Source organism: Procambarus clarkii, chromosome 68, assembly GCF_040958095.1.
Source record: "Procambarus clarkii isolate CNS0578487 chromosome 68, FALCON_Pclarkii_2.0, whole genome shotgun sequence".
NCBI classification, from domain to species: Eukaryota; Metazoa; Arthropoda; class Malacostraca; order Decapoda; family Cambaridae; genus Procambarus; species Procambarus clarkii.
In genome coordinates, this window is record NC_091217.1 from 17,731,854 (window position 1) to 17,758,024 (window position 26,171).

Here is a 26,171-nt window from a genome sequence, read left to right on the forward strand (position 1 = left end):
TTTTCACTTTCCTTCTTATGATGTCTTCGACGAAACCATTGGAGAAGCCGTTATTGACTAGGACCTGCCTTACCCTACAGAGTTCTTCGTCGACTTGCTTCCATTCTGAGCTGTGGCTGAGATCACGGTCGACATATGCGTTAACAACACTCCTCTTGTACCTGTCTGGGCAGTCGCTGTTGGCATTTAGGCACATTCCTATGTTTGTTTCCTTAGTGTAGACTGCAGTGTGGAAACCTCCGCCCTTTTCCATGACTGTTACATCTAGAAAGGGCAGCTTCCCATCCTTTTCCATCTCGTAAGTGAAACGCAGCACGGAACTCTGCTCAAATGCCTCCTTCAGCTCCTGCAGATGTCTGACATCAGGTACCTGTGTAAAAATGTCGTCAACATACCTGCAGTATATGGCCGGTTTCAAGTTCATGTCGACTAAGACTTTTTGCTCGATGGTACCCATGTAGAAGTTTGCAAACAGGACACCTAGGGGAGAACCCATGGCGACCCCATCTACTTGCTTATACATGTGCCCATCCGGGCTCAAGAAGGGAGCCTCTTTAGTACAAGCTTGGAGTAGTTTCCTCAGAATATTTTCTGGTATGTCAAGAGGAGTACAGGCTGGATCACGATACACTCTGTCGGCTATCATTCCGATTGTCTCGTCCACAGGTACGTTGGTAAACAGCGATTCTACGTCCAACGAGGCTCTTATCCCTGTGGCCCGTGTGCCCCGCAGTAAGTCAACAAATTCCTTTGGAGACTTCAGGCTGAAGGCGCAAGGAACATAAGGAGTCAGCAGGCCGTTGAGTCGCTTCGCCAGTCTGTACGTGGGTGTGGGTATCTGGCTAATGATTGGCCGAAGTGGGTTTCCAGGCTTGTGCGTCTTGACATTTCCATACGCATATCCAGGTTTATATTCCCCAATGATCTTTGGCAGGTGGAGTCCGGATTTCTTGGCGTTCACAGTTTCGATCACATTTTTACACAGGTACCTGATGTCAGACATCTGCAGGAGCTGAAGGAGGCATTTGAGCAGAGTTCCGTGCTGCGTTTCACTTACGAGATGGAAAAGGATGGGAAGCTGCCCTTTCTAGATGTAACAGTCATGGAAAAGGGCGGAGGTTTCCACACTGCAGTCTACACTAAGGAAACAAACATAGGAATGTGCCTAAATGCCAACAGCGACTGCCCAGACAGGTACAAGAGGAGTGTTGTTAACGCATATGTCGACCGTGCTCTCAGCCACAGCTCAGAATGGAAGCAAGTCGACGAAGAACTCTGTAGGGTAAGGCAGGTCCTAGTCAATAACGGCTTCTCCAATGGTTTCGTCGAAGACATCATAAGAAGGAAAGTGAAAAGCCATGCAACCTCTGAAGAGACAACTAACACAACACCTATACCCCCTATTAGACTATTTTACAGGAACTTCTTTTCCACAGCTCATAAAACGGAGGAAAGGGTCCTGAAAGATATTGTTAATAGAAACGTTATCCCTACAGACAAAAATCAGAGGATACAACTGACGATTTACTATAAAACCAGAAAAACGGCCAGCCTACTCATGAGAAACTCTCCAGACACAAAACAGAACGCTTTAAAAGAGACTAACGTCGTCTATGCCTTCAAATGCCCACTTGGGGACTGTAAGCTCCAAAAAACCCAGTATATAGGCAAGACAACAACATCTCTTTCTAGGCGTTTAACGATGCATAAGCAACACGGCTCCATTAAGGAACATATAATCTCTTCCCACAACCAAACCATCGCCAGAGAAATCCTAGTAAACAACACAGAAATCATCGATAGATACAGCGATAGCAGGCGGCTTGACGTTTGCGAGGCACTACACATCAAGAAGTCAACACCAGCAATCAACAGCCAATTATTGCACAACTATATTCTACCCACCTCAAGACTCCGCTCCAATATAGAAGCATCAAGAAATATGGACCAATAGGCTTTCTACAAACACTTCTATTCAATATCCATTGCTTCGTGTTCTGTCTTGTGTTGATGAAATTAATACCCTATTAATACCACATTTTGTTCTGTCTTGTGTTAATGCCACATCACCCCTTCCACCTCACTCAAATGTAGATATAAAATCGGAGATACGTAAGTTCTATTCAGTTGTGTATTTGTGAACTAAAGTCTTTGAAAATGTAATAAGTTTTACGAAACGCGCCCGTGTCGCGTCAGACTAGAAATAAAAATGAATTTTGGAGAATTGATTTTTGATTTACCTCCAACAGTGAAGCGTAATGTACGAAAGATTGAGAAAATTCGTGTTAGAATTATTAATCTTACTTTTTCGGTCATATTTAATAATATATATATATATATATATATATATATATATATATATATATATATATATATATATATATATATATATATATATATATATATAATTTAATATGATTTACTCTCCCACCAGTCTGAAAATTTGCATATTTTAGTTAAAGCAACTTGGCGCATTATTAATTACAATTCGTGAGTGCTAGTAAGCACCTCCCCTCTAAGCTATGCTTAGAGGGAGGAGTGAGAGACCCGGGCGCAGCCGGGTAGTCCCCTATAGTTAGCTATAATTGGAAGTATATAAAACCTGTTAGCTTTATATTTAAGAATTCATACTGATCTCTGCTATATGTATATGTACTAAATATTTAATATATGTTTCACAAGATGCTCATTCACTTTGTCCAAGACTGGACAAAGTGAAAGACATGAATAGACAGTCAGTGACATACCGACAAAAGGGTGATGAGAGGGAAGGAGGAGAAATAGACACAGTCATACAGAGAGAGACAGGCCGGCAGGCAGAAAAACAGAGAGGGATCTGTGGTGGCCAGGTGTACTGGACACCTTTGGGTATCCCACCTAGTCTATATTTGTAAATTAAAATGTCTGGATTATCTGTTCCAAGTTGGAGGACAGCCACTAGGAGATAGCTTCATCCAATTTTTTTCCCAGTAATTGCTGTTGGGTACGTGCCTAACATGGATGGATCTGGATTGGCATTAAAGAAGAGTGCCAGGTGACAATGTGTCAATATCGCCCCACCCAAATCTTGCAATATAATATAACTAGACTTATTATTATTATTTATTACTTATTATTTCATAGTAGGAGTAGTAGTAGTAGTATTTTTATCATACCAAAAATTGTATGCACTGATCATGCCAAAATAAAGAAAAGCATCTAGTCACAATAATTAACCTTTAATTAAACTAAAAAATAATTTAATATTTTTTGCCTGTCGACTTTATGGATTGTGTTGTTGAAGCAAATGTATGTGAAGAGTTGTTGTTGTGTTAAGATTAGTGTTGTAGGGAATGGAGCGCATATATAGGTGTGTGTGTGTGACTGCGTGGAGTGTTGTGTAGTAACGGTGACATTCTGGTGGTGTGGCCTAGGTGCACGGAGGGCATGGTGAGCTGCAGGGAGCAGCCGTGCCCACCCTACGCCTGCCCGTCCCCTCGTCTGGTGGAGTGCTGCCTCCAGTGTGACGGTGAGGGCCCCCTCCCTACTGACCACTTCTCTCTAGGGGGGCTGAGGGCCCCCTCCCTACTGACCACTTCTCTCTAGGGGGGCTGAGGGCCCCCTCCCTACTGACCACTTCTCTCTAGGGGGGCTGAGGGCCCCCTCCCTACTGACCACTTCTCTCTAGGGGGGCTGAGGGCCCCCTCCCTACGGACCACTTCTCTCTAGGGGGGCTGAGGGCCCCCTCCCTACTGACCACTTCTCTCTAGGGGGGCTGAGGGCCCCCTCCCTACTGACCACTTCTCTCTAGGGGGGCTGAGGGCCCCCTCCCTACTGACCACTTCTCTCTAGGGGGCTGAGGGCCCCCTCCCTACTGACCACTTCTCTCTAGGGGGAGTGAGGGCCCCCCTCCCTCCTGATCACTTCTCTCTACGGGGAGTGAGGGCCCCCCTCCCTACTAACCACTTCTCTCTAGGGGGAGTGAGGGCCCCCCTCCCTCCTGATCACTTCTCTCTAGGGGGAGTGAGGGCCCCCTCCCTACTAACCACTTCTCTCTAGGGGGAGTGAGGGCCCCCCTCCCTACTGACCACTTCTCTCTAGGGGGGGGGGTGAGGGCCCCCTCCCTACTGACCACTTCTCTCTAGGGGGGCTGAGGGCCCCCTCCCTACTGACCACTTCTCTCTAGGGGGGCTGAGGGCCCCCTCCCTACTGACCACTACTCTCTAGGGGAGCTGAGGGCCCCCTCCCTACTGACCACTTCTCTCTAGGGGAGCTGAGGGCCCCCTCCCTACTGACCACTACTCTCTAGGGGGGAGGGGACTTCTAATTGTTGTTGTTATTAAGTATTGGGTTTAAACTATTTTTTTATTTATATAAGAATGTTGTATCCAGCTCTCGGTCTTCAGACTACCCTGAGAGAAGGTTTTCACTCCATCCTCTTGAAATTATAGTGGGTATTTAGTGGAAAGTACCATTCTGTAGTGATGCTCCGCCAGTAAACCAGTTTTGTACTATAAATTTAATAGTCTGAAAAAATAAATCAAGAAACTTAAATATTCCTAGGCCTAGTATATCACACATTAAGCCAATGATAGCGTGTATTAGTTCTAGGATTGCAAGGAGAGGATACGTTAAGTCATATATTTATATGGAGGTTAAAAGTTTCCGGTTTGTCCAAATTCAATAATACTTTGACTTTGTGGTGGTCCATCACTGCATATTGGTACCTCCCACCAAGCAGTTACTACAACTACTTCATTTTAGTAAAGATGGGCTCAAGATTTTTTATCGTCTCATCCTGCCTCATAAATCCCCCCCCCCTCCCCCACCTCCTTGCTTACCAGCTCTGTGCTCATCCTATCCCACCTCTTCGCGAAATTTTTTATCTTGAACATTTAGGTAAAAATTTCTTAAAATTGTATTAAAATATTAGAATAAGTTATTTGAACTGTTTTGACTTATTATCCATAATATATCACACTATATGATAAAAGTTATTAAACTAAGGGACCTTCTCTGGGCCGCTGTGGGGACCAGGCTGTAGCTACGCCGGCAGGAGTTTGGACAACCATGCGGTGTTCCCTGATCCCCTGGACCCCTGCCGCTCCTGCAGGTGTGACGAGGGCACGGTCAGCTGCGTCCCTGTCGCCTGCCCACCAGCCTACTGCTCCCGTCCCGTCACCCCCGTCGGCGCCTGCTGCCCCATCTGCAGAGGTAGGTCAGGCACGGACGTGGCTTCTGCTCCTGCTGGCGCTTCACCAACCATTTCTGGGGTTATTTTTGCACTATTTCCCTTCAATAGAACCGACTGTTTTTTATAGCAACTCCATATAAAGCTTGACACTAGAAATCCACAGAGGTAATGTTTCTGCCTCACTGCTGAGGGGAGTTACATTCCTGCCTCACTACTGAGAGGAGTTACATTCCTGCCTCACTACTGAGGGGAGTTACATTCCTGCCTCACTACTGAGGGGAATTCCCGAATTTTAAGAAATTCTGGAAAAGTCTTCTGTTATCCGTTAATTCACACTAACGATGAAAACCATCACCACCATTGTTTAGCGTTGTTACGTTGTCTTGTTTATTGAGAACATCACAGTAGTAAGGGAACTTTAACTCTGTCTTTATACCTAGTTTGTGGTATGGTGTAGTATAGTACCTAGTCTGTATTGTGTGTGGGTATGGATTAGCATCGTACCTAGTTTGTGTATTGTGTGGGGATATGGTGTTTCATAGTATCTGGTCTGTGTATTGTGTGAAGATATGTTGGAGCATAGTACCTAGTTTGTGTTGGGAGAAATTGTCTAATTATAGAAAAGATTAAAAGCAAAACCTCATTTAACATATTGTTTATATATAAGTGCTTCTTTAAGAGAAAAAGCCTCAATTTACAACATCTATAACGACCAGCACATAAAGTCACCGACAAGGATTAAAGCCACAAAGTAATCTGCTTGATGTTGTCTTCTCAGAATGCGAGTACGACGAGCATGTCTACCTGGAGGGCGAGGTGTTCGAGGCGTCGTACGACGCATGCACTGAGTGTCGCTGTGACTACCCGGAGGTGACGTGCTACCCGCATGTGTGCGCCCCGGCTCACTGCGCCTACCCGGCCCTCGACGCCCGCGGCTGCTGCGCCCTGTGTAAGGACTGCGAGTTTGAGGGGCAGACGTACCACAGCGGCCAGCACTTCCCGGATCCCAGCGACCCGTGTTCCCAGTGCTCCTGCAGGGTTTGTTGATACACGTTTCTTGCAAGCATACTAATCTTATGATCAGGGCCGTCTTAGCGGTATTGTAGGCCTTGTTCTGAGCAGTGCACTGGGCCCCCTGCCCAGATGATGTCCGGTAAAGTGTAGAATTACCGTCAGATAGTTGTACACAAATTGTTTATTCTACAAATATAATTTAAAATGGGATTTGAATCCCAAGCCTTTCCAGCGAGAGGTCGAGTAATTATGAATTCTGCAAAGAGATCTTTCATGAACAATATGGCAGCATGGGGCCTCTAAAATGGTTGGGCCCCCGGGAAACTGCCCAGTGTGCCCATGTGTTAAGACGGTACTGCATGTGAGCTGGTATAAGTAAAAGTGTAATATTATAATATGTTGTTTTATCATTGACGGGATGTGTTGGTGTGGCAGATGGGAGAGGTTCAGTGTACACAGCTGCCGTGTGGTCGTCCTGCCTGCCCCTACCCTGTGCCTGGCCGCTGCTGCCCTCAGTGTACCTCAGGGTGCCAGTATAACGGTGAAATCATCCCAGACGGTGGCATGTTTCCCAGCAGCATGGCAACATGTCAGGAATGCGTGTGTCATGGTGGGCACGTCACCTGCATGCCCAAGACCTGCCCGCTGGTCGCCTGTACCCACCCTGCTACTACTGACTGCTGCGCACAATGCCACGGTACGAACACAGCTTCTCAGTCCTGAATCTGACCAACGTCTATTTATCATTTGTTTAATTGAAAATATATTTTGTAGTTAGCCCGTCACTAATCAGATTTCTTGTCCGAAGATTGTTACTTCGAGGATCGTGAGATCGAGAATGGTCTGGTGTTTGCCCACCCGAGGAGCCCGTGTCAGAAGTGCCAGTGCCTGAGTGGCTCCGTGACCTGCAGCGCCATCCAGGTGAGCTCTCCCGCCACACCTGCACGAACTCACATGTGTAAAGAAACATCTGAAACATAACTCTGCTATAAGAGACTAAAACGGGTATCTCTTAAGTGATTATAATAATTTATTAATATAATTCATTGTGTCAGGGGACAGGCAACCAGTGTATATGTACATGTTAGGCTTATATCGAGGTCCCGCCCCACGGTCGAATTATTGACCCTCTCCAGGATGCAACCCCACAAGCAGCTGACTAACTCTCGGGTACCTGTTTACTGCTAGGCAATACAACCACACAATTTTTATTTGTAATTTATTTGTAATAATATATTTGTAATAAGCAATACAACCCTCTCCAAAAATGGTTGACATGTGTGTTGTTGTTGATGTTGACATGTGTGTTGTTGTTGATGTTGACATGTGTGTTGTTGTTGATGTTGACATGTGTGTTGTTGTTGTTGACATGTGTTGTTGTTGTTGACACATGTGATACTGTGAGGTGACGGTGACACACGTGTTACAGTGCCCATCGGCCAGGTGCACACACCCTCGGGTGGTCAACTGCTGCCCGTCGTGCACGGCGGGGTGTAGGCTGCACCACAACCTCCTGGAGGAGGGCGAGACCTTCGCCTCCCCCACCCACACCTGTCACACCTGTGTCTGTCAGGTAAGCCGCCCCACACCTCCCCCACCCACACCTGTCACACCTGCGTCTGTCAGGTAAGCCGCCCCACACCTCCCCCACCCACACCTGTCACACCTGCGTCTGTCAGGTAAGCCGCCCCACACCTCCCCCACCCACACCTGTCATACCTGCGTCTGTCAGGTAAGCCGCCCCACACCTCCCCCACCCACACCTGTCATACCTGCGTCTGTCAGGTAAGCCGCCCCACACCTCCCCCACCCACACCTGTCATACCTGCGTCTGTCAGGTAAGCCGCCCCACACCTCCCCCACCCACACCTGTCATACCTGCGTCTGTGAGGTAAGCCGCCCCACACCTCCCCCACCCACACCTGTCATACCTGCGTCTGTCAGGTAAGCCGCCCCACACCTCCCCCACCCACACCTGTCATACCTGCGTCTGTCAGGTAAGCCGCCCCACACCTCCCCCACCCACACCTGTCATACCTGCGTCTGTGAGGTAAGCCGCCCCACACCTCCCCCACCCACACCTGTCATACCTGCGTCTGTCAGGTAAGCCGCCCCACACCTCCCCCACCCACACCTGTCATACCTGCGTCTGTCAGGTAAGCTGCCCCTCACCTACCCCACCCACACCTGTCACACCTGCGTCTGTCAGGTAAGCTGCCCCACTCCTCCCCCACCCACACCTGTCACACCTGCGTCTGTCAGGTAAGCTGCCCCACACCTCCCCCACCCACACCTGTCACACCTGCGTCTGTCAGGTAAGCTGCCCCACACCTCCCCCACCCACACCTGTCACACCTGCGTCTGTCAGGTAAGCTGCCCCACACCTCCCCCACCCACACCTGTCACACCTGCGTCTGTCAGGTAAGCTGCCCCACACCTCCCCCACCCACACCTGTCACACCTGCGTCTGTCAGGTAAGCTGCCCCACACCTCCCCCACCCACACCTGTCACACCTGCGTCTGTCAGGTAAGCTGCCCCTCACCTACCCCACCCACACCTGTCACACCTGCGTCTGTCAGGTAAGCTGCCCCACTCCTCCCCCACCCACACCTGTCACACCTGCGTCTGTCAGGTAAGCCGCCCCACACCTCCCCCACCCACACCTGTCACACCTGCGTCTGTCAGGTAAGCTGCCCCTCACCTACCCCACCCACACCTGTCACACCTGCGTCTGTCAGGTAAGCTGCCCCACTCCTCCCCCACCCACACCTGTCACACCTGCGTCTGTCAGGTAAGCCGCCCCACACCTCCCCCACCCACACCTGTCACACCTGCGTCTGTCAGGTAAGCCGCCCCACATCTCCCCCACACACACCTGTCACACCTGTGTCTGTCAGGTAAGCCGCCCCACACCTCCCCCACCCACACCTGTCACACCTGCGTCTGTCAGGTAAGCCGCCCCACACCCCCACCCACACCTGTCACACCTGCGTCTGTCAGGTAAGCTGCCCCACACCTCCCCACCCACACCTGTCACACCTGCGTCTGTCAGGTAAGCTGCCCCACACCTCCCCACCCACACCTGTCACACCTGCGTCTGTCAGGTAAGCCGCCCCACACCTCCCCCACCCACACCTGTCACACCTGCGTCTGTCAGGTAAGCCGCCCCTCACCTACCCCACCCACACCTGTCACACCTGCGTCTGTCAGGTAAGCTGCCCCACACCTCCCCCACCCACACCTGTCACACCTGCGTCTGTCAGGTAAGCTGCCCCACACCTCCCCACCCACACCTGTCACACCTGCGTCTGTCAGGTAAGCCGCCCCACACCTCCCCCACCCACACCTGTCACACCTGCGTCTGTCAGGTAAGCCGCCCCTCACCTACCCCACCCACACCTGTCACACCTGCGTCTGTCAGGTAAGCTGCCCCACACCTCCCCCACCCACACCTGTCACACCTGCGTCTGTCAGGTAAGCCGCCCCACACCTCCCCCACCCACACCTGTCACACCTGCGTCTGTCAGGTAAGCCGCCCCACACCTCCCCCACCCACACCTGTCACACCTGCGTCTGTCAGGTAAGCCGCCCCTCACCTACCCCACCCACACCTGTCACACCTGCGTCTGTCAGGTAAGCTGCCCCACACCTGCCAGTAATATAAAGTTAAATATATATATTTATATTGTATTGATATATGATGTTTTATTGTTATATTTTGTATTGTAATATTTATCATATGGCAGCTAGCTATATGATGTAGTTAGTAACGTTAACAAAGTGCAGCTACCTGCAGGTGCTACTTCCATACACACCATATGATGTAGTTAGTAACGTTAACAAAGTGCAGCTACCTGCAGGTGCTACTTCCATACACACCATATGATGTAGTTAGTAACGTTAACAAAGTGCAGCTACCTGCAGGTGCTACTTCCATACACACCATATGATGTAGTTAGTAACGTTAACAAAGTGCAGCTACCTGCAGGTGCTACTTCCATACACACCATATGATGTAGTTAGTAACGTTAACAAAGTGCAGCTACCTGCAGGTGCTACTTCCATACACACCATATGATGTAGTTAGTAACGTTAACAAAGTGCAGCTACCTGCAGGTGCTACTTCCATACACACCATATGATGTAGTTAGTAACGTTAACAAAGTGCAGCTACCTGCAGGTGCTACTTCCATACACACCATATGATGTAGTTAGTAACGTTAACAAAGTGCAGCTACCTGCAGGTGCTACTTCCATACACACCATATGATGTAGTTAGTAACGTTAACAAAGTGCAGCTACCTGCAGGTGCTACTTCCATACACACCATATGATGTAGTTAGTAACGTTAACAAAGTGCAGCTACCTGCAGGTGCTACTTCCATACACACCATATGATGTAGTTAGTAACGTTAACAAAGTGCAGCTACCTGCAGGTGCTACTTCCATACACACCATATGATGTAGTTAGTAACGTTAACAAAGTGCAGCTACCTGCAGGTGCTACTTCCATACACACCATATGATGTAGTTAGTAACGTTAACAAAGTGCAGCTACCTGCAGGTGCTACTTCCATACACACCATATGATGTAGTTAGTAACGTTAACAAAGTGCAGCTACCTGCAGGTGCTACTTCCATACACACCATATGATGTAGTTAGTAACGTTAACAAAGTGCAGCTACCTGCAGGTGCTACTTCCATACACACCATATGATGTAGTTAGTAACGTTAACAAAGTGCAGCTACCTGCAGGTGCTACTTCCATACACACCATATGATGTAGTTAGTAACGTTAACAAAGTGCAGCTACCTGCAGGTGCTACTTCCATACACACCATATGATGTAGTTAGTAACGTTAACAAAGTGCAGCTACCTGCAGGTGCTACTTCCATACACACCATATGATGTAGTTAGTAACGTTAACAAAGTGCAGCTACCTGCAGGTGCTACTTCCATACACACCATATGATGTAGTTAGTAACGTTAACAAAGTGCAGCTACCTGCAGGTGCTACTTCCATACACACCATATGATGTAGTTAGTAACGTTAACAAAGTGCAGCTACCTGCAGGTGCTACTTCCATACACACCATATGATGTAGTTAGTAACGTTAACAAAGTGCAGCTACCTGCAGGTGCTACTTCCATACACACCATATGATGTAGTTAGTAACGTTAACAAAGTGCAGCTACCTGCAGGTGCTACTTCCATACACACCATATGATGTAGTTAGTAACGTTAACAAAGTGCAGCTACCTGCAGGTGCTACTTCCATACACACCATATGATGTAGTTAGTAACGTTAACAAAGTGCAGCTACCTGCAGGAGCTACTTCCATACACACCATATGATGTAGTTCGTAACGTTAACAAAGTGCAGCTACCTGCAGGTGCTACTTCCATACACACCATATGATGTAGTTAGTAACGTTAACAAAGTGCAGCTACCTGCAGGTGCTACTTCCATACACACCATATGATGTAGTTAGTAACGTTAACAAAGTGCAGCTACCTGCAGGTGCTACTTCCATACACACCATATGATGTAGTTAGTAACGTTAACAAAGTGCAGCTACCTGCAGGTGCTACTTCCATACACACCATATGATGTAGTTAGTAACGTTAACAAAGTGCAGCTACCTGCAGGTGCTACTTCCATACACACCATATGATGTAGTTAGTAACGTTAACAAAGTGCAGCTACCTGCAGGTGCTACTTCCATACACACCATATGATGTAGTTAGTAACGTTAACAAAGTGCAGCTACCTGCAGGTGCTACTTCCATACACACCATATGATGTAGTTAGTAACGTTAACAAAGTGCAGCTACCTGCAGGAGCTACTTCCATACACACCATATGATGTAGTTCGTAACGTTAACAAAGTGCAGCTACCTGCAGGTGCTACTTCCATACACACCATATGATGTAGTTCGTAACGTTAACAAAGTGCAGCTACCTGCAGGTGCTACTTCCATACACACCATATGATGTAGTTAGTAACGTTAACAAAGTGCAGCTACCTGCAGGTGCTACTTCCATACACACCATATGATGTAGTTCGTAACGTTAACAAAGTGCAGCTACCTGCAGGTGCTACTTCCATACACACCATATGATGTAGTTAGTAACGTTAACAAAGTGCAGCTACCTGCAGGTGCTACTTCCATACACACCATATGATGTAGTTAGTAACGTTAACAAAGTGCAGCTACCTGCAGGTGCTACTTCCATACACACCATATGATGTAGTTAGTAACGTTAACAAAGTGCAGCTACCTGCAGGTGCTACTTCCATACACACCATATGATGTAGTTAGTAACGTTAACAAAGTGCAGCTACCTGCAGGTGCTACTTCCATACACACCATATGATGTAGTTAGTAACGTTAACAAAGTGCAGCTACCTGCAGGTGCTACTTCCATACACACCATATGATGTAGTTAGTAACGTTAACAAAGTGCAGCTACCTGCAGGTGCTACTTCCATACACACCATATGATGTAGTTAGTAACGTTAACAAAGTGCAGCTACCTGCAGGTGCTACTTCCATACACACCATATGATGTAGTTAGTAACGTTAACAAAGTGCAGCTACCTGCAGGTGCTACTTCCATACACACCATATGATGTAGTTAGTAACGTTAACAAAGTGCAGCTACCTGCAGGTGCTACTTCCATACACACCATATGATGTAGTTAGTAACGTTAACAAAGTGCAGCTACCTGCAGGTGCTACTTCCATACACACCATATGATGTAGTTAGTAACGTTAACAAAGTGCAGCTACCTGCAGGTGCTACTTCCATACACACCATATGATGTAGTTAGTAACGTTAACAAAGTGCAGCTACCTGCAGGTGCTACTTCCATACACACCATATGATGTAGTTAGTAACGTTAACAAAGTGCAGCTACCTGCAGGTGCTACTTCCATACACACCATATGATGTAGTTAGTAACGTTAACAAAGTGCAGCTACCTGCAGGTGCTACTTCCATACACACCATATGATGTAGTTAGTAACGTTAACAAAGTGCAGCTACCTGCAGGTGCTACTTCCATACACACCATATGATGTAGTTAGTAACGTTAACAAAGTGCAGCTACCTGCAGGTGCTACTTCCATACACACCATATGATGTAGTTAGTAACGTTAACAAAGTGCAGCTACCTGCAGGTGCTACTTCCATACACACCATATGATGTAGTTCGTAACGTTAACAAAGTGCAGCTACCTGCAGGTGCTACTTCCATACACACCATATGATGTAGTTCGTAACGTTAACAAAGTGCAGCTACCTGCAGGTGCTACTTCCATACACACCATATGATGTAGTTAGTAACGTTAACAAAGTGCAGCTACCTGCAGGTGCTACTTCCATACACACCATATGATGTAGTTAGTAACGTTAACAAAGTGCAGCTACCTGCAGGTGCTACTTCCATACACACCATATGATGTAGTTAGTAACGTTAACAAAGTGCAGCTACCTGCAGGTGCTACTTCCATACACACCATATGATGTAGTTAGTAACGTTAACAAAGTGCAGCTACCTGCAGGTGCTACTTCCATACACACCATATGATGTAGTTAGTAACGTTAACAAAGTGCAGCTACCTGCAGGTGCTACTTCCATACACACCATATGATGTAGTTAGTAACGTTAACAAAGTGCAGCTACCTGCAGGTGCTACTTCCATACACACCATATGATGTAGTTAGTAACGTTAACAAAGTGCAGCTACCTGCAGGTGCTACTTCCATACACACCATATGATGTAGTTAGTAACGTTAACAAAGTGCAGCTACCTGCAGGTGCTACTTCCATACACACCATATGATGTAGTTAGTAACGTTAACAAAGTGCAGCTACCTGCAGGTGCTACTTCCATACACACCATATGATGTAGTTAGTAACGTTAACAAAGTGCAGCTACCTGCAGGTGCTACTTCCATACACACCATATGATGTAGTTAGTAACGTTAACAAAGTGCAGCTACCTGCAGGTGCTACTTCCATACACACCATATGATGTAGTTAGTAACGTTAACAAAGTGCAGCTACCTGCAGGTGCTACTTCCATACACACCATATGATGTAGTTAGTAACGTTAACAAAGTGCAGCTACCTGCAGGTGCTACTTCCATACACACCATATGATGTAGTTAGTAACGTTAACAAAGTGCAGCTACCTGCAGGTGCTACTTCCATACACACCATATGATGTAGTTAGTAACGTTAACAAAGTGCAGCTACCTGCAGGTGCTACTTCCATACACACCATATGATGTAGTTAGTAACGTTAACAAAGTGCAGCTACCTGCAGGTGCTACTTCCATACACACCATATGATGTAGTTAGTAACGTTAACAAAGTGCAGCTACCTGCAGGTGCTACTTCCATACACACCATATGATGTAGTTAGTAACGTTAACAAAGTGCAGCTACCTGCAGGTGCTACTTCCATACACACCATATGATGTAGTTAGTAACGTTAACAAAGTGCAGCTACCTGCAGGTGCTACTTCCATACACACCATATGATGTAGTTAGTAACGTTAACAAAGTGCAGCTACCTGCAGGTGCTACTTCCATACACACCATATGATGTAGTTAGTAACGTTAACAAAGTGCAGCTACCTGCAGGTGCTACTTCCATACACACCATATGATGTAGTTAGTAACGTTAACAAAGTGCAGCTACCTGCAGGTGCTACTTCCATACACACCATATGATGTAGTTAGTAACGTTAACAAAGTGCAGCTACCTGCAGGTGCTACTTCCATACACACCATATGATGTAGTTAGTAACGTTAACAAAGTGCAGCTACCTGCAGGTGCTACTTCCATACACACCATATGATGTAGTTAGTAACGTTAACAAAGTGCAGCTACCTGCAGGTGCTACTTCCATACACACCATATGATGTAGTTAGTAACGTTAACAAAGTGCAGCTACCTGCAGGTGCTACTTCCATACACACCATATGATGTAGTTAGTAACGTTAACAAAGTGCAGCTACCTGCAGGTGCTACTTCCATACACACCACCAGATTTGCCCCGGTTACATAAACAAATTTCTAACCAATATAAATGCGGTTTAAACTATATATGGAAACATAAGCTTTTTAATTAAGCATTATCAATATTTTATTATTGCCAAGCATCCTTATGATCCCACAGAGAGGATCTGTAGAGTGCTTCCGCCAGGAGTGTCCAGCCCTGACCTGCCCCTCGCACCAGCAGGAGGAGGCAGGAGAGTGCTGCCCCGCCTGCGTCTCCGGCAGGAACTGTGTACACGCCCACCAGGTCATCCCCCACGACACACACTTCACCGACAACGCCACCTGCAGCAGCTGTCGTTGTGTGGTGGGTCCTGTGGGTCCCCCTCCCGTACTCTCTTCCCCTTGTACTCTCTCTCCCCCCGTCCCTGTACTAAGAACACACTATCCACCATATATATACAGCCAACAAGAATACATATATGCCCTACAGTGTGTTGACTAGTGCTTCCGGTGTTCATTAATGAAAGCTTCTATTTTGTCCGTCTCGTGTGAAATGTTGCAAGTGCGTTTGGCAGCTTTTATTTGTATTTAATTTGCATAATAGCTTTCGCGTTAATTAGAGTAATAGAGAGAAGTGATTTTGCATGTTAAAAATTTTAATGAAAATTAATGCATGGCATTGTTGTTATTTAATTAAATCTTGAGAAATGTCCTGATTGAGTGTTTTAATTAACGTCGACTCTCTCAGGATGGTAACGTCACTTGCGAGCCTGTAGCCTGCCCCAGCCCTGCCTGCAGCCTGCCCAGGCGGGAAGGGGGCGCCTGCTGCCCCACCTGCCCCCCCTGTCACCACCGCGGCGTCCTCCTGCCCCCAGACTACCGTTTCTTTGATCCTGACCAGCCCTGCACTCTCTGCGTCTGCCGGGTAAGTTACTTCACAAATTTTACTTCTATTGCTTATGTACAAAATGAATAAAACTTCCCTTACATTTGCTTTACTTGTCAATGCTTCGTTAGGTTGTCTCAAAAATATATATAATACAGTATAGCTGTAAGAAAATGTTCGAGGATGGAGGCCGGAGGCTTGCTGTAGCCTCGTAAAACATTGCAGGAGTAATTGTGGTCATAGGGAGTGTCATAGGCGGGTCGGGGTCGGCTCAATTCCTCCCTGAAGGGGGAACAGGACCCCAGTACATAAGCATAAAGGAAACTGCAGAAGTCTATTGTTAGGAGCCTTCGAAGCCAGGAGCAAGGGAGGAATCCCGGTCATATATGGCATTCTTCCAGGAAAGGGAGTTTGAAATGGATGGTTGTCAATTGACTTGGCGTCAATTGCCGACTGGACAAATATTGTAAATCAAATGCAATATCATTCATTGATTACTAGAAACACTTCTATGGAAGGAATGACACGTATGCTCGGGATGGGGTTCATTTATCCAAGGCTGAGATAATTGCTGTTGCCAACTCATTGGAACCTGTGGTTGGAGGGGTTTGTTTGGGTTTTAACTGTTAATAGATAGTGGAATGGGAATTGATATGGAGAAAAAGAGGCAATAGAAGTATGTGTTGGTGGGGGAAAATGGCAAAATGAAAAGGGAAGAAGGGCCTCAAAATAACAGAACACTTGAGGTATATTACACAAACAGTAGGAATCTAAGAAACAAAATAGACGATTCAAATTCATTTAAAAGTATAGTTTACAGTCTAGTTTTTAATAATACGATGGAGTAACACAATCTTTTAGACGACTCTCTCAGTGATCACAGTGCTGGATCATACAACCTCAGTAATCACAGTGCTGGATCATTGCAGACGATCTACAACAGGTTCTCAACCATTTGGAGTCTGATTAATCCCTACGCAACACCAATAATACAAGGTTGTTGCCAAATAGTGTACTAAAGTTCCACAGGTGTATATCGTACATAATAATAATAATAATAATAATAATAATAATAATAATAATAATAATAATATTTTATTCGGGAAAAGTACATACATAGATGCAGAGTTACAAACATAATATTGGATTTATAGATAGAGCTAGTACATACAATATCTAAAGCCACTAATACACACAGCGTGTCGGACATCTAGCAGCTCAGCTGGATAGTAACTCTGTTCATAGGTTAGTCATTCCCAGACATCAGAAAACAGAAGCGCGCCAACAGCTGTAAATCAATAATAGTGCATTCCCAAGTTCAAATCAGAATATCTGCCCAAATGTCGTACTGCAATTCATACATCTGGCAACTCAGCATGCTAGTACCTGTGTTGATAGGTTTGTCATTCTCAAACCACGAAAAGTACACACAAACGCGCCTAAAGCTATAAATGATTAATTATGCAGTGCTGAGTTCAACCAAAACAGCCATCCAAATATCGTACCGCAATTCCTGCATCTGGCAACTCAACTGGGGACTCGTCACTTTTTTCATAAGGTAAACATTTCTGAGCCTCTAAAAGTACACACAAATCCGAATCTTGATCCACAAATTAGCTATCCTGTTTCCAAACCAACAGTCACAAATACATATATATGCATATTCATACAAGACACACATACTTTCATACATACATATATACATACACATACTCTTCAGCCCATACAAACTTTGACAATGGTTTTTCCACCATTACCCCATTTAGTCAGATATAATTTATACCACATTAATACCAAAATGTATTAAGAGCAAGATTTCAGTATCCCAACGGCTCAGTCACCCAAAGTGATCTTTCATTTTTGTTCTATTAATTCATATTGATGCATTTCAACCAGAAAGGTAACCATATTATTCAAACAATTCCCAATTATTGCTAAATGCCCTATTATATTCAAACTCCAAATATTGTACTACATGAATAAGTACCCACCTAGTCACTGTTCATATGGATACACCAGGGTGTTCGTCACGTTGAAATATTAATTACTATTAATGAAAAGCCGAGTTTATGATGTCACACTAAAATATAATAATTTATCACCATTCACACAAAATCCTACACTTGTATATACACTAAAAATGCACAAAATCAAAACACAGTATAAAACGCACACATTTCCACAAATATTCAATTTACACACAAAAATACAACTTCGAAAATTTACACACAATATATTTACACATAATGTATAATTTACACACAAAATATATCATGAAACACACACACACACAATATGCCATATATACTCAAAATATACCATTTTCACACAAATTCAACATGTATACAAAGTGTAGTATTTGCTCAGTATCACGAATTGCATATACGCTTGCACGAAACAAAATGCATTTTCACAAAGTGAATAGTACCAAATTCTACTATCTAATTGTTTAGTACGTCAATGTTTGTACTATGGTTTGTACATCGTCACAAAAACTACTATCTAAAGAGGAGGATAGGTTGGATTACATGTACCCGTTAATGTGTTCATCACTCAAGTTCTTCCATTGCCTAAGAAATATATATTTTTTCCAGGATGGAAATGTTAAATGTTTCCCGGAGCCTTGTCCAGCTCTCCAGTGTCCGCCGGGCGAGAACCTGGTTCCCGTGGAGGGGTCCTGCTGCCCCATCTGTGTCTCCTCCAAGTTACAGGTGGAGGAGGCTCCGCTACCCAGCACCCAGGGCACCACTCCCCATCCCAGCACTCGGGGCACCACTCCCCATCCCAGCACTCGGGGCACCACTCCCCATCCCAGCACTCGGGGCACCACTCCTCATCCCAGCACTCGGGGCACCACTCCCCATCCCAGCACTCGGGGCACCACTCCCCATCCCAGCACTCGGGGCACCACTCCCCATCCCAGCACTCGGGGCACCACTCCCCATCCCAGCACTCGGGGCACCACTCCCCATCCCAGCACTCGGGGCACCACTCCCCATCCCAGCACTCGGGGCACCACTCCCCATCCCAGCACTCGGGGCACCACTCCCCATCCCAGCACTCGGGGCACCACTCCCCATCCCAGCACTCGGGGCACCACTCCCCATCCCAGCACTCGGGGCACCACTCCCCATCCCAGCACTCGGGGCACCACTCCCCATCCCAGCACTCGGGGCACCACTCCCCATCCCAGCACTCGGGGCACCACTCCCCATCCCAGCACTCGGGGCACCACTCCCCATCCCAGCACTCGGGGCACCACTCCCCATCCCAGCACTCGGGGCACCACTCTCCATCCCAGCACTCGGGGCACCACTTCCCATCCCAGCACCCGGGGCACCACTTCCCATCCCAGCACCCGGGGCACCACTTCCCATCCCAGCACCCGGGGCACCACTCCTCATCCCAGCACCCAGGGCACCACCCCCCATCCCAGCGCCCAGGCCATCACTCCCCATCCCAGCACTCAGGACACCACTCCCCATCCCAGCACTCGGGGCACCACTCTCCATCCCAGCGCCCAGGCCATCACTCCCCATCCCAGCACTCGGGGCACCACTCTCCATCCCAGCGCCCAGGTCATCACTCCCCATCCCAGCACCCAGGGCACCACCCCCCATCCCACCACGCAAGACATCACTCTCCATCCCAGCACGCAAGACATCACTCCCCATCCCAGCACCCAGGGCACCACTCCCCATCCCAGCGCCCAGGACACCACTCCCCATCCCAGCACGGACGATATACCTCCCCATTCCAGTGCCCAGGATATCCCTACCCATCCCGGCACAATTTCGGACCCCTTGCCCCAAGCCGCTACCCAAGACACTATGTTAGAACTCCCGTCTTGGATAGATGACCCAAAACGAGCAGTTATTAACTCAGGGAAAGTTCCTCAAGTAGAGGAGCACTCTTCCCGGACGCCCTCAGTGGAGAGAGTGGGCCCCTCTGGTCTTGCCAAGACCGACACACAAAGTGCAGCTTCTATACAAGGTGTTGGACAACAAGAAAGTCACATAAACATTGAGAATCCAAATTCCGTTAATTTGACTCTAGGCTTTGCAGCTCCTGACTCATCGCTGAACAATATTACATTTGCTGACAAAGATCCCGGGATAAACGAGACACATCTATTATCAGGGAGAATTGATACAGCAGAATTTATAGCTAGCAAGCCCCTCGTCGTTTACAGGAACGGAACCTTCAATGACTCATTGGCTGTGTATTATGAGGAAGATATACTTTTCTTTGACCATACTGATTCACCGGGAACAACCCTTCCCTTAGGATCTAGCACAGAGTTATCCCTTGATAGCGACAAGATTCCTCCCTCAGCCCCGAGCTCTAGGACCAGTGGCGCCTCGGGAGAAGCCGAGGACTCCCAGGCCAGGGGTGGTGCCAGCCACGGTCACGACCGACAGGGATCACACGCCCCATTTGGAACATACAGTAGGAATACCTTTCTTGATAAAGTTAACAAATTAAGAGAATCAAAAACAAAAATTAAATTTAAAGTTCAGTTAAAAATATCCAAGCGACAAAATTCTACAGATGAGGAAGAAAGAACAGATGCGAGCGACAGACCCAAACACACACCATCTTGTTCCTTGCTAAACCCGCTTCTGTCAAGGTCTCGTCTAGCACACGACCGACGCGCGAGCATCACGCAGTCGTCTGTCACAGTGCCTGGTCAGAGTGGCACGACTTCTGATGCCAGGGATGGGCTCGTGTCACCCACCTCAACACATCAACCCCGATACCTTGAGGGTTATCCAGTCATCAAGAAACTCTTCATCGAAGGAGCAGTAAAGGAGAGTGATAATATGAAAGACTTGCACATCTCTGTTACACCTGACGTAACCACGGAATATACTGGTACAGCCCCGGAGCCCACACCTCGGGTTCCGTCCGCTCTCAGTAAAGAATCTGTATCGCCAACGGCTTCCCTTCTAAAGTCGATCTCAACACTACACGAGACACACTTACCAGTTATTAAGGAACTTAAGAAAGAGAGAGAAATACGTCGAATTATTAACGAAAATACATCTTCCCCAACACCTACGAAGCCAACTACAACGTCTACAAACTATGCTGTTGATTCCCATAACATACCTCCTCATTCCAATAGATATTTTGAAGTTCCAAAACCAGCAATAGATAAAGCTCGACCATTGCTTCAGAAAATACAAGAAAGTGATTTCACTTCGTTACCACCATCAGCTAGTTCAAATTATAGAGTTTCCAACGAAAATTGGGGTTCTACACTTGCATACTCAGATTACATAAATGCTCCTCCAGTTGACGCAACTTTCGTGGGACCTTCTTCAAGTACTTCCATTACCGTCTTACAAACTTCAGATACCTCCACAGATTCATCAGATCCCATGACGTACTGGGATCAAGTACACTCAACAGAACCGTCACATACTACTTTGACGCCGGAAGCGCCTTCCTTTACCAGGACGTCGACAGTCTTACCAGAGGAAGCTTTGACACCTTCGATTGTTGACGGGACAGATGAGCAGCTTAGGGTTCTAAGTCTACACAACTACGTTCAAGGTATTGAAGCCACTTCCGACGATCGTGAAAATGTACAAGTTCCAACACCAGTTATGCTTCGAATAACGGAGGAATATTCTTCTCTGACATCACCACAAGCAATTTCTCAGCCCAACCTAATCTTCAGTATTGATTCATCCGAGTCGTCAACTGGCCCATCCGAATCGACACCCTCGACGCCCATCCCGCCCGACACCCTTCTCACTACCCCATCCTCGCCTGACACCCTTCTCACTACCCCAGCCTCTCCTGACACCCTTCTCACCACCCCAGCCTCTCCTGACACCCTTCTCACCACCCCAGCCTCGCCTGACACCCTTCTCACAACCACAGCCTCGCCTGACACCCTTCTCACAACCACAGCCTCGCCTGACACCCTTCTCACAACCACAGCTTCGCCTGACACCCTTCTCACTACCCCATCCTCGCCTGACACCCTTCTCACTACCCCATCCTCGCCTGACACCCTTCTCACTACCCCATCCTCGCCTGACACCCTTCTCACTACCCCAGCCTCTCCTGACACCCTTCTCACCACCCCAGCCTCTCCTGACACCCTTCTCACTGCCCCAGCCTCTCCTGACACCCTTCTCACCACCCCAGCCTCTCCTGACACCCTTCTCACTGCCCCAGCCTCTCCTGACACCCTTCTCACTGCCCCAGCCTCTCCTGACACCCTTCTCACCACCCCAGCCTCTCCTGACACCCTTCTCACTGCCCCAGCCTCTCCTGACACCCTTCTCACTGCCCCAGCCTCACCTGACACCCTTCTCACTGCCCCAGCCTCTCCTGACACCCTTCTCACTGCCCCAGCCTCTCCTGACACCCTTCTCACCACCCCAGCCTCTCCTGACACCCTTCTCACTGCCCCAGCCTCTCCTGACACCCTTCTCACCACCCCAGCCTCTCCTGACACCCTTCTCACTGCCCCAGCCTCTCCTGACACCCTTCTCACTGCCCCAGCCTCACCTGACACCCTTCTCACTGCCCCAGCCTCTCCTGACACCCTTCTCACTGCCCCAGCCTCACCTGACACCCTTCTCACTGCCCCAGCCTCTCCTGACACCCTTCTCACTGCCCCAGCCTCTCCTGACACCCTTCTCACCACCCCAGCCTCTCCTGACACCCTTCTCACTGCCCCAGCCTCTCCTGACACCCTTCTCACTGCCCCAGCCTCACCTGACACCCTTCTCACTGCCCCAGCCTCTCCTGACACCCTTCTCACTGCCCCAGCCTCTCCTGACACCCTTCTCACCACCCCAGCCTCTCCTGACACCCTTCTCACTGCCCCAGCCTCTCCTGACACCCTTCTCACTGCCCCAGCCTCTCCTGACACCCTTCTCACCACCCCAGCCTCTCCTGACACCCTTCTCACTGCCCCAGCCTCTCCTGACACCCTTCTCACTGCCCCAGCCTCACCTGACACCCTTCTCACTGCCCCAGCCTCTCCTGACACCCTTCTCACTGCCCCAGCCTCACCTGACACCTTACGTGGCTTCTGCGAAGTAGAGGAGATGGGGAAGATGTTCAGGCTGCCTGAAGACCCTTGCATCATTTGCAAATGTTCGGTACGTGATGTTCATAGAAAATTTCTTCATTACGCCTGACCTTGTCAGTCATGCAGGATATTACGCCTGACTTTGCGTCAGTCATGTAGGATATTATGCCTGACTTTGCGTCAGTCATGCAGGATATTACGCCTGACTTTGCGTCAGTCATGCAGGTTAAAAATTTGCGTTCGATATAATTCATTGTTCATACTACAGATGGTTTGTTGAGGCTCTCTTATGATGGAACCATCTTGATGACACTTACTCTGCTTAATGATGATTTGCAATGTGACCACTCGAGCCCTTTACGACGCTACGAATCACACTCTTATGTGCGCATAAAATTCAAGATAATTTTAATATGAAGAAACTGGAAACGATATACATAAGTTTGTGCTCAAGTGAAATGAGTTAGTTTGTTAAATTTTGTGTAAGGCTAAATAATGTGGTGATTCGAAGCTTCGTAAAGATTTCTAGTGACCACTGGTGATGCCTGTGCGTCTCGTTGCAGCGTGAGCTGTCGTGGGAGTGTGGGAAGGTGGCGTGTCCCCCTCTAGACTGTCCAGCTGAGGAGCTCCGCCTGCCGGAGGGGGAGTGTTGTCCTGCCTGCAGAGGTCTGTAATCTAGCCATAGAGAGAGACTAATAAACGCATGGAAAGCTAAAGTCTGTTTACATTTAGAATTTTGAGTTACCTATAACAACTTTGTCTTGTAAACCACTGTCTACTAATCCTCTCTCGTCTTTCCAATTTGTTCTCCTGATAATTTTATGGTTGTCTTGAGATGTATTTATTGAACCTTTCGTAAATATTTGGTTAGGAAGAATAATAGGAATGGCTATTGTTGTCCCCTAGCTCCCCTTGCCACTTCGGGGGGGGTATAGGGGGTTTATGATGCTTCAGGGCATCAATCCCCCCAGCCACAGGGCAACTAGGGACTAGAAATTCCCGACTTTCCTACGTCAATCTGTCTACAGAAGAACAAGCGGCTCGGGGCGTTGGTAGAGTCGGGGGATCCAGTGGAGGTGAAGGATCGAGCCATGCCTTTACCCGCATATAACTAAGTTGTTGCAGTTATTTTTACCTAGAGAAAGCTTGTAACACTGCCTGGAGACATTAAATATATTACTCTGAATGCATTCGCTGGACCTGCTTGGCAACTTGTCACTCTTGCGGCAAAGCTTTCTCTCTAGTCATATGCTTAAGGCACGTCTTTGGATTGCTTTATGGACTTCTTATCACCAAAATGGAGGCATTTCGCAGGGTAGTGTTTTGATTACTACCCTTTCCCCTGGTTGTCCTTAATGATCTTGCTTCTTCCTTCCCACCTGGTGTTAACTTAGCACTTTATGCGGACGACATTACTACTTGGTGTTGCGGTAATGAGTGTCTTCTTCAGCGCCGGTTTCCGATTGCGGCGACGGCCTGGCCTCGACCTGGATTCATAAAGTAGTACCGCAAGTACTTGCGAACTTGTACAACTTTTCTCAATCTTTGGTGATTTCGCTAATATTCGTTAATCCATTTCTGAGCACCAAAGCACCAGGAGACTGTTTAAAACTATAATAACATTTTATTGAGGAGTTTTGATCCTCGTAAACTGTTTAATGAATGTAAACAACGCCGCCAAAGATTGAGGAAAGATGTACACGTTAATAAGTACTTGCCTAACTACTTGTTGAATCCTGGCCCAGGTCTACCAGGCATGAATTCAATGTTTCTACAATGAAACCTATTACTAGACGGCGTATTGTTCTCTGCTTGTCCTTGTCGCTGTCCGGAGGTCAACTTCCGAGTTTAAACAAAATGCAACATTCTTGAAGTAGGTCTTTGACACCGTGTTGTCATGATATTCCCAAGTGTGGTACCTACAAACAAAATAGGCCAAGGCCCTTTCCTTGGAAAAGAGCAATCATAAAATAATAAGTTAAGAAGAATTAAATCATTATAGGTGTACAGAAGTTGCATTTCAAAACTCTACAGGATGGAATTCAGTAGAGAATTTTCGGGTAAGAAAAACAATATTAAGGCGAGAACCGGTGTTAATGGCCAAGAAATGGGACTCGAGCTCATTTGCGACCGACAATGGTTCTCTAAATGAAATTGTCTGCAGTCATATGAATCTTCGTCCAGATATGTCAACCCGTCCTCCAGCCCGTCCTCCAGACAAAGACCCAAAAGTGATTCCATCCACGCGCCAAACCCCCAGGTGTTTATGAATGAAAAACGGTTTACACACGACTCACAACTGATGACGTTCGAACACTTCCGGAACAAGTGCTTCACTGACGAATTTTGTTCGAACCACAACGCTGTAAATGCTTCACCCACGTACTACAAATACAAATAATCGCCAACAGAACCTAAACACCTAACCTAACCTATGCCTATATATGCGCAATATGCTAATATATTATTTTATTAATTGATATTGAGATAATTCTTGTTTTGAATGAACAGCATGTTAAAATTAATGAATACGTCTTTGGGATCATTTGTTCCGGAAGTTTGCAATCGAAGTCAGTTGCGAGTCGTGTCTAAACAGTTTTTCATTCATAAACAGCGGGTTTGGCGGGTGCATGAAATCACTTTTGTATCTTTGTCTGGAGGACGGGCTGGCAAATACAATCACCAACAGAACCTAAATGCCTAATGTTACGGTTCCCTCTCCTATCTCTTTCGTTTTCCTGCTTTAAGAGTCATATCAGCTCTCCCTACTGATTCTCTGAGGTTCAGGGAGTCTATTGACATATGTGGCGACCAGACCGGATGCCGGTTAAAGGAAGGAAGTTACATTATAAGTTGTAAATAAGGGGAAATTGGCGCCCTGATATAAAATGAAAGAGTATCCCCTAATGCAGATATGACCTTTTGGAAGGGACACTAGCCGATCGCGGATTGGCCGACTTAGGTCGCGGGCGACCAATCAGGGCCCGCCATGACGTCACTGAGTGCCCCGGGCGGCACC

The 26,171-nt window shown here is 47.2% G+C and overlaps 1 protein-coding gene across 1 annotated transcript in view; it reads left to right on the top strand.

Moving 5' to 3' along the window:
* LOC123774663 (uncharacterized) overlaps nt 1-23,868 on the top strand; it is an 89,490-nt gene extending 65,622 nt beyond the window's left edge. Inside the window, exons 27-36 of the mRNA XM_069310989.1 lie at nt 3,414-3,508; nt 5,017-5,193; nt 5,952-6,211; nt 6,623-6,884; nt 6,996-7,108; nt 7,617-7,760; nt 15,388-15,573; nt 15,958-16,134; nt 18,690-23,222; nt 23,716-23,868. Coding sequence (XP_069167090.1) covers nt 3,414-3,508; nt 5,017-5,193; nt 5,952-6,211; nt 6,623-6,884; nt 6,996-7,108; nt 7,617-7,760; nt 15,388-15,573; nt 15,958-16,134; nt 18,690-23,222; nt 23,716-23,826 — 6,058 coding nt within the window. The 3' untranslated portion in view covers nt 23,827-23,868. The remainder of the gene's footprint in view (nt 1-3,413; nt 3,509-5,016; nt 5,194-5,951; nt 6,212-6,622; nt 6,885-6,995; nt 7,109-7,616; nt 7,761-15,387; nt 15,574-15,957; nt 16,135-18,689; nt 23,223-23,715) is intronic.
* The last annotated feature ends 2,303 nt before the right edge of the window (nt 23,869-26,171 follow it).